We start from the raw sequence: 9,664 nt of genomic DNA, 5'->3' as shown, positions 1-9,664 counted from the left end.
AGCCTTTGTGTGTGTGCCCTGCAGGGAGCAGACACAGCAGATCTTGGGTGAGTGAATTCTACACAACTGGCCAAGCATGATGGATGGCCACACCTCTCCTCCTCTTGATGTCCTGGCCACCAACAGCACTGAGCTGACCGCCATCCCCGAGACCATGAAGGCCATGCTGGGAACCAGCACCCCCTCCGGGCCCCAGTCCAAGAGCATCGCTGGGGTGTACGTGGAGGCCTCCAGCCAGGCCCAGAGTCTCTACACTGCCATGAAGCAGGGCCTCCTGTGCGGTGAGCTGGGGCTGGCTCTGCTGGAGGCCCAGGCCGCCACTGGGGGCCTTGTGGACCCCACGCAGGGCCACTTACTCTCTGTGTCTGAGGCCGTGCAGCAGGGCCTGGTAGGCCTGGAGCTAAAGGAAAAGCTGCTGACTGCGGAGCGGGCAGTCACTGGGTACCCCGATCCCTATGGTGGCGGGAAGCTGGCCCTCTTCCAGGCCATCGGGAAGGAGGTTATAGATAGAGCACTGGGGTGCAGCTGGCTGGAGGCCCAGCTGGCCACTGGGGGCCTGGTGGATCCCATTCGGGGTGCACGAGTGGCCCCAGAGCTGGCCTGCCAGCAGGGCCTCCTGGACTGGGAGACGTGGCGTGGCCTGGCAGAGGGCAAGCCCGGCTCTGGTGCCCCTGGCTTCCTGGACCCCAACACAGGAGAGTGGCTGTCCTACCGCGGGCTGCTGGGCAGATGCGTGAGAGCCCCGAGGACAGGGCTGGCTCTGCTGCCCCTCAAGACCACTTTCCCCAGCCTGGGTGGGGCGGTGAGCTTGGCAGAGCTGCTGGAGGTGGGGGTCCTGGACGGGGAGACCGCCCGGGGCCTTCAGGAGGGCGAGCTGGCGGTGTCGGATGTGAGTGCATGGGCCGACGTGAGGCGCTACCTGCAGGGCACGGGCGGCGTGGCAGGGGTCGTCCTGCTGCCCTCTGGCCGCAAGAAGAGCTTCTTCCAGGCCGTCACCGAGCACCTGCTCCCAATGGGTGCTGCGCTCCCGCTGCTGGAGGCTCAGGCTGCCACCTGTACCCTGGTGGACCCAGCTACCGGGCAGCGGCTGGCGGTGGAGGAGGCCGTTGGGTCAGGCCTGCTCGGCCCAGAGCTCCACAGACAGCTCCTGGTGGCAGAGCAGGCGGTGACCGGGTACTATGACCCCTTCAGCAGCACGCGAGTCCCCCTCTTCCAGGCCATGCAGAAGGAGCTGGTGGACAGGGCTCTGGCACTGCGACTCCTGGATGCTCAGCTGGCCACAGGTGGGCTAGTGTGTCCAGCCCGCAGGCTCCGGCTGCCCCTGGAGGCCGCCCTGCGCTCCGGCTGCCTGGACGAAGAGACGTGGCCGTGTGTCTCTCGGGCCACTGGCTTCCTGGACCCCAGCACACAGGAGAGCCTTGGCTATGGGCAGCTGATGGCCCGCTGCGTCACCGACCCAGAGACAGGGCTGGCCTTCCTTCCTCTCTCAGACGGGGCCCTCGGAGGGGAGCCACAGGGACCCCCATTCATTGACCACAGCACCCGGCAGGCTTTAAGTGAGGCCACGGCCACCGTCTCCGTGGGCAAGTTCCGGGGCCAGCCCACGTCACTCTGGGAGCTGCTCTTCTCCGAGCCCGTCTCCGCGGAGCAGAGGGCAGCACTGGCCCAGCAGCACTGGGAAGGCGCCATCTCGGTGGAGGAACTGGCGGCGGTGCTAAGGGCCACCCTTGAGCAGGCCGCAGCCACCGCCAGGACCACGTTTGCCGGGCTGAGGGGGCCCGTGACGCCGGATGAGCTGTTGAAAGCAGAGATCATTGACCAGGACGTGTATGTGCAGCTGGAACGAGGACAGACCACAGCCCAGGAGGTGGGCAGGCTGGCCTTGGTCCAGCGGTACTTGCAGGGCACAGGCTGCGTCGCGGGCGTGCTGCTGCCCGGCTCCCAGGAGCGGCTCAGTATCTATGACGCCCGTGGGAGGGGGCTTCTCAGGCACGGCACAGCCCTCATCCTCCTGGAGGCACAGGTGGCCACGGGCTTCCTCCTTAACCCAAAGGAAAACAGGAGGTACTCTGTGGAGGAGGCCCTGAGGGCCGGCCTCATCGGGCCTGATGTGTTTGCAAAACTGGTGTCGGCGGAGCGCGCCATCACCGGCTACACCGACCCCTACACCGGGGAGCAGATCTCCCTGTTCCAGGCCATGAAGAAGGACCTCATCGTCCGCGACCACGGCATCCGCCTGCTGGAGGCCCAGATCGCCACGGGCGGCATCATCGACCCGGTGCACAGCCACCGCGTGCCCGTGGACGTGGCCTACCAGCGCGGCTACTTCGACGAGGAGATGAGCCGCGTCCTGGCGGACCCGAGCGACGACACCAAGGGCTTCTTCGACCCCAACACGCACGAGAACCTCACCTACATGGAGCTGCTGGAGCGCTGCGTGGAGGACCCCGAGACCGGGCTGCGCCTGCTGCCGCTCAGCCTCTCACGGCCCCAGCTAGTAGACGGCGCCACCCGACAGGCCTTCCAGAGCCTGCTGCTGTCTGTGAGGTACGGGCGGTTCCGGGGACAGAGGGTTTCCGCGTGGGAGCTGATCAACTCCGAATGCTTCGGCGAGGACCAGCGGAGGCAGGTCCTGCGGGACTACCGGCAGCACAGGCTCTCGCTGCAGCAGGTGGCACAGCTACTGGACAGAGCGATGGGGAGGTGGGTGCTCATCCCGCTGCCCGCACCACGGGGCCGAGTCACGGCCTACCAGCTCTGGGAGGACCGAATCATTGACCAAGAGCTCCTGGACCGGGTGCTGGAGGGGGCAGTGAGCCCCGAGGCCCTCCTCCACATAGACAGCGTCCAGACGTCCCTGCGTGGCTCCGGTGCCGTGGGCGGCGTGCTGCTGCAGCCCTCCAGGCGGCGGCTCAGCCTCTACGAGGCCATGAAGCAGAAGCTGCTGGGGCCGGGCGTGGCGCTAGCCCTGCTGGAGGCTCAAGCGGCCACTGGAGCCATTATCGACCCCCACGGTCTGGAGACCCTCTCAGTGGATGAGGCCGTGCGCAGGAGGCTGGTGGGGCCAGAGCTGTACGGCAGGCTGAGGCAGGCGGAGGACGCCGTCACTGGCGTCAGAGACCCCTTCTCTGGGAAGTGGGTATCCCTGTTCCAGGCCATGAAGAAGGGCCTTGTTCCTGTACAGCAGGCTGCCCGCCTCCTGGATGCCCAGGTGGCCACAGGAGGGGTCATTGACCCCACAGGCCACCACCACCTCCCCATGCCCGTGGCCACCCGGCGTGGCTACATCGACCAGGAGATGGAGCTTGCCTTGTCCAGCTCGTCCAAGACCTTCCCCACACCGGATGGCCAGGGACACACCAGCTATGGCCGGCTCCTGGAGCAGTGTCTGAGGGACGAGGCTTCTGGCCTTTACTTCCTGCCGCTGCCAGAGAAGGCTGCTGCTGTCCCCACTGACGAGCAGATCCAGGAGACCCTGCAAGCCACGGAGGGGGCTGAGGACGGCACATCCCTCTGGGGGCTCCTGAACTCTTGCCACTTCACCGACGAACAGCGGAGGAACTTCTTGGAGGACTTCAGGGCAGGGAAGACCACCGCTCAGCAGCTGCAGGAAACGGTGCAGAAGCAGGTGCATGAAGCTGAGCTCCTGGCGCAGGCTCGCGTCACGGTGCCCGGCCCAAGGGGGGAGGTTCCTGCCGTCTGGCTGCTGCGTGCCGGCATCATCACCCAGGAGACACTGGCGGCGTTGGCTCAGGGCACACGGTCACCTGCCGACGTTGCTGACCAGCCCGCCGTGAAGGCCTGCCTGTGGGGTACGGGCTGTGTAGCCGGCATGCTGTTGCAGCCATCGGGGACCAAGGTCAGCATCAGCCAGGCCATGAGGGACGGCCTCCTGCCTGAGGGCCTGGGGCAAAGGCTGCTGGAGGCGCAAGTGGCGTCTGGCTCCCTCATTGACCCTCTGACCGACCGGAGGCTATCCGTGGAAGGCGCGGTCAAGGCCGGCCTGGTGGCTGGGGTGCTGCTCGAGCAGCTCCAGCAAGTCGAGAGGGCCGTGGCCGGGTACCCTGACCCCTACTCAGGAGCCTCCCTCTCACTGTGGCAGGCCATGGAGAAGGGGCTGGTGCCCCAGAGTGAGGGCCTCCCCCTCCTACAGGTGCAGTTGGCCACAGGGGGCGCAGTGGACCCTGTCCACGGGGTGCACCTGCCCGAGGCGGCAGCCTGCAGGCTTGGCCTCCTGGACGAGCAGGTCAGCCAGGTGCTAACCTCAGCAGCCAAGGACAGCAAGTTCTTCTTCGACCCCGGCACACAGGACAAGGTGACGTACAACCAGCTGAAGGAGCGCTGCGTGCTGGACGCTGACACCGGCCTGTGGCTGCTGCCATGCGCCCAGGACATGGTGCTGAAGGTGGATGAGCACCTGGTGGTGGCCCTGAGGGCCATGAAGGTGCCTGTTGGCACTGGGAGGTTCAAAGGTCTCAGCGTGTCGCTGTGGGACCTGCTGCACTCAGAGTACGTCGACATCCACAAACGGCGGGAGCTGGTGGCACTCTGCCGGTCCGGGAGGGCCACTGCCCTGCGGCAGGTGGCCGAGGCAGTTACCGCCCTGGTCGAGGCCTCAGAGAGACAGCCCTCGCAGGCCTCCTTTAGAGGACTCCGGAAGCTGGTGTCGGCCAGTGACTTGTTCAGGTCCCAGCTGATTGACAAGGAGACGCTGGACGCGCTGAATCAGGGGAGAAGGACGGTGCAGGAGGTGACGGAGAGGAGCAGTGTGAGGCGGTACCTGGAGGGAGGCAACTTCATTGCTGGGGTCCTGGTCCAGGGCACGAAGGAGAAGATGAGCATCTCTGAGGCCCTGAGGAGGCGTCTCCTGCGGCCCGGCACGGCCCTGGTGCTGCTGGAGGCGCAGGCGGCCACTGGCTTCCTCATCGACCCCGTGCGCAACCAGAGGCTGACCGTGGAGGACGCGTTTGCGGCAGGGATGTTTGGCAGGGAAACTTACCAGAAGCTGCTGTCGGCGGAGCGCGCCGTCACCGGCTACACCGACCCCTACACCGGGGAGCAGATCTCCCTGTTCCAGGCCATGAAGAAGGACCTCATCGTCCGCGACCACGGCATCCGCCTGCTGGAGGCCCAGATCGCCACGGGCGGCATCATCGACCCGGTGCACAGCCACCGCGTGCCCGTGGACGTGGCCTACCAGCGCGGCTACTTCGATGAGGAGATGAGCCGCGTCCTGGCGGACCCGAGCGACGACACCAAGGGCTTCTTCGACCCCAACACGCACGAGAACCTCACCTACATGGAGCTGCTGGAGCGCTGCGTGGAGGACCCCGAGACCGGGCTCTACATGTTACAGATCGTGAAGAAAGGAGAGACCTACATTTATATTGATGGAGCCACAAGGCAACTTCTGCAGTCCCAAACTACGAAAATGCACGTGGGGAGGTTTGCCAATCAGACGGTCTCCTTCTGGGACCTGCTGTCCTCTCAGTACTTCACAGAGGAAAGGAAACGGGAGCTTATCCAGGAGTACAGAGCCCGGAATCTATCCCTAGAGCAGCTGTTGGAGATCGTCACTGCTACAGTGGGAGAAACAGAGAAGCAATACCAAAGCATAAAGGTATCAGGCATCTGTGGAGAGGTGACAGCTACAGAGCTCTTCAACTCTGGAATCATTGATAAGAGGACCCTGGATGCCCTGCCCAGGGAGGAATCTGGGGGGCAGGATCTAAGCAGGCTGGCGCACGTGAGGACCTATTTGGAAGGTAGTGGCTGCATTGCAGGGGTGACTATATCCTCTACCCAAGAGGCGATGAGCTTCTACGAGGCCAGCAGGAAAGGACTCATCCCTATGGGGTTTGCGGCTCAGCTGCTGGAGGCCCAGGCAGCCACGGGGTTCATGCTGGATCCCTGCAGCCGGAAGAAGCTCCCGGTGCAGCAGGCCGTGGCTGAGGGCCTGGTGGGTGAGGAGCTGCATGCAATGCTTCTGGATGCTGAGAAGGCTGCCCGAGGCTACAGAGACCCAACCACGGGAGACACGATCTCCCTGTTCCAGGCCATGCAGAGAAAGTTCGTGCAAAGAGGGGATGCACTGAAACGGCTGGAGGTGCAGGTGGCTACAGGGGGCATCATCGACCCCGTACGCCACCACAGACTCCCGCTGGACGTGGCTTACACACGTGGTTGTCTGCACCGGGACACGTACCCACTCATTGCCGACCAGAAGCACATGAACAGAAGGTTTGTGGATGCAAACACTCAGGAGAGGGTCACGTACCAACAGCTAAAGGAGAGGAGCCAGGAAGACCCAGGGACGGGGTGGGCTCTCTTCCCGGTAGTCAGGGACCGCCAACCCTCTGCCTATGTCGACGAGGCAACGAGGAGGGCGCTGGAGGCCGAGCAGGTGCAGGTCCCAGTGGGGATATACAAGGACCAGAGGCCATCAGTGTGGGAGCTGCTCAACTCTGAGTATGTGACCCAGGAGATGAAACTCCAGTTGGTGAACGACTACAAAACACACCTGACACAGGCACTGGAGAGGGTAGTAAAAATTATTTTACAAATAATACAGGAAAAGGAAAAAAGCAGGAAACAACTATGGTTCCCAGGGATCCGAAAACAAATCACCGCATCAGAACTCTTCCACGCAGACATCATCAGCAAGGACGTGCTGGAGGACCTGGCCCAGGGCACCAAGACCCTGCAGGAGGTGACGGAGATGGACTCGGTCAAGCGCTACCTGCAGGGCACGAGCTGCATCGCGGGCGTGCTGGTGCCCGCCAAGGACGAGCCCGGGCGGCAGGAGAAGATGAGCATCTACCAGGCCATGTGGAAGGGCGTCCTGCGGCCCGGCACGGCCCTGGTGCTGCTGGAGGCGCAGGCGGCCACCGGCTTCGTCATCGACCCCGTGCGCAACCAGAGGCTGTCCGTGGAGGAGGCGGTGGCCGCGGGCGTGGTGGGCGGCGAGATCCAGGAGAAGCTGCTGTCGGCGGAGCGCGCCGTCACCGGCTACACCGACCCCTACACCGGGGAGCAGATCTCCCTGTTCCAGGCCATGAAGAAGGACCTCATCGTCCGCGACCACGGCATCCGCCTGCTGGAGGCCCAGATCGCCACGGGCGGCATCATCGACCCGGTGCACAGCCACCGCGTGCCCGTGGACGTGGCCTACCAGCGCGGCTACTTCGACGAGGAGATGAGCCGCGTCCTGGCGGACCCGAGCGACGACACCAAGGGCTTCTTCGACCCCAACACGCACGAGAACCTCACCTACGTGCAGCTGCTGCGCCGTTGCGTGCTCGACCCCGAGACGGGGCTCTACATGCTGCAGCTGGCCGGCCGGGGCTCCGCCGTGCACCAGCTGAGCGAGGAGCTGCGCGGCGCCCTGCGTGAGGCCCGCGTGGCGCCGGGCCCCGGCGTCCTCCAGGGCCAGAGCGTCTCCGTCTGGGAGCTCCTGTTCTACCGCGAGGTGCCCGAGGGCCTGCGGCAGGACCTGCTGGGCAGGTACCGGGCGGGCGCGCTGACCGTGCAGGAGGTGGGCGCCGCCCTGACCTCGCAGCTGGCCCGCGCCGACGACGGGAGCCCGCGCCCGGCCCCCCCGGACCCCCGCGGGGCCCTGCGTGCCGCCACCATGGAGGTCAAGGTGGGCCGCCTGCGGGGGCCGGCGGTGCCCGTGTGGGACGTGCTGGCCTCCGGCTACGTGAGCTGCCCACGCGGGAGCAGCTGCTGGCCGGCTTCGGCTCGGGGACGCTGGGCTTGCCGGCGCTGACCCGCAGGCTGACCACCATCATCGAGGAGGCGGAGGCGGCCGGCGGGACCGAGCGCGTGCAGCGGGGCGCCGCCCGCGGCCCGCAGGAGGCCCGGCCAGCCGGGCGCGGGGCTCGACGGCGCGAGCTGGGCCCTCCCCGGCCAGGCCGGGGGCCAGGCCGAGGGTGGGGGCGAGGGCGAGGGCGAGGGCGAGGCGGGCGGGGGCGAGGGCGAGGGCGAGGGCGAGGGCGGGGGCGAGGGCGGGGACGAGGGCGGCGCCGAGCCCGCCGCTGCCGGCGGCCCCCAGGAGCAGGCCCTGCGTGCGGCCACCATGGAGGTGCACGCCGGGCAGTTCCGGGGGCAGCGGCCCTCCGTGTGGGAGGTCCTCTTCTCGTCCTACCTGAGCCGGGCCCGCCGGGACGAGCTCCTGGCCCAGCACGCGGCCGGCGCCCTGGCCGTGCCCGCCCTGGTCGCCGTCCTCACCCGGGCCATCGAGGAGGCGGAGGAGCGGCTGAGCAAGGTGTCCTTCCGGGGCCTGAGGCGCCAGGTGTCCGCCTCCGAGCTGCACACGTCCGGGATCCTGGGCCCCGAGACCCTGCGGGACCTGGCCCAGGGCACCAAGACCCTGCAGGAGGTGACGGAGATGGACTCGGTCAAGCGCTACCTGCAGGGCACGAGCTGCATCGCGGGCGTGCTGGTGCCCGCCAAGGACGAGCCCGGGCGGCAGGAGAAGATGAGCATCTACCAGGCCATGTGGAAGGGCGTCCTGCGGCCCGGCACGGCCCTGGTGCTGCTGGAGGCGCAGGCGGCCACCGGCTTCGTCATCGACCCCGTGCGCAACCAGAGGCTGTCCGTGGAGGAGGCGGTGGCCGCGGGCGTGGTGGGCGGCGAGATCCAGGAGAAGCTGCTGTCGGCGGAGCGCGCCGTCACCGGCTACACCGACCCCTACACCGGGGAGCAGATCTCCCTGTTCCAGGCCATGAAGAAGGACCTCATCGTCCGCGACCACGGCATCCGCCTGCTGGAGGCCCAGATCGCCACGGGCGGCATCATCGACCCGGTGCACAGCCACCGCGTGCCCGTGGACGTGGCCTACCAGCGCGGCTACTTCGACGAGGAGATGAGCTGCGTCCTGGCGGACCCGAGCGACGACACCAAGGGCTTCTTCGACCCCAACACGCACGAGAACCTCACTTACATGGAGCTCCTGCAGAGAGCTACTGTAGACCCAGAGACCGGCCTCTTACTTCTTCCTGTCCATTGAGGTAGCATGGTCTCTCCTATTGTCACTTTGGGTTTGTTTTAAAGCATACTGCAGTATTTCAGCAATCGCGAAACATTCCGTGTGTGTGTTTATTCACTGCCCCTTTTTTTATATGTAAATCTCCTGACAGTCCAATAATTTCCCTTTTCCTTCCAGTGTCACCATGTTTCCCAAGTTGTGGAAAGATGTGTATGTGCGCCTCCATGACATTCATATGTATATGACGTGGAATTTTTACTGGTGAAATTATCATCTGTGTGTATCTCCGTGGTGGATATTGGTTGACTTCTGTTGCATAGATTTAAGACGTCTTTCCTTTTTTTTCCAGGTTTTTTGGCTTATTTCACTGTAGCGTATACATCCAATTGTTGTTTTCCTATTTTCATTAAATGCATTCCCACACATTTCTAAGATATTCTCCCGCTTGTGGCTAACTCATTTCCCATCAGTCAGTGGTCCGCGGCTCTTTGGAGGCTCCTGGTGGCCGTGCTCTGCACTCTGCGCAGTGAGGGCTCGGTCTGAACGTGTCTCTCTGCGTTGTCTGTTACGTCGTGTCTCGTGGGTTGTTGACTGGCGTGTTTTCGAGCTTCGTCCTTCATAGTTTACAGAGAAATGTTTTTATGTGTTTATAAAAAAAGTTCTCTTCTTTCCAGA

At 64.8% G+C, this 9,664-nt stretch overlaps 1 protein-coding gene across 1 annotated transcript; it reads left to right on the top strand.

Annotated features, from left to right (window-relative positions):
* The first annotated feature begins 79 nt into the window (after window positions 1-79).
* EPPK1 (epiplakin 1) lies at window positions 80-9,664 on the top strand. Its single transcript, XM_040626010.1, is given in 3 exon segments — window positions 80-7,703; window positions 7,706-7,878; window positions 7,949-9,664. Coding segments are annotated over 3 exon segments (8,859 nt in total). The 3' UTR covers window positions 9,011-9,664.

This window comes from Ursus maritimus, unplaced genomic scaffold, assembly GCF_017311325.1.
Source record: "Ursus maritimus isolate PB19 unplaced genomic scaffold, ASM1731132v1 scaffold_9, whole genome shotgun sequence".
Lineage (NCBI taxonomy): Eukaryota > Metazoa > Chordata > Mammalia > Carnivora > Ursidae > Ursus > Ursus maritimus.
Note: the sequence above shows the minus strand (reverse complement) of the source record. Positions and strands in the feature narration are given on the sequence as shown.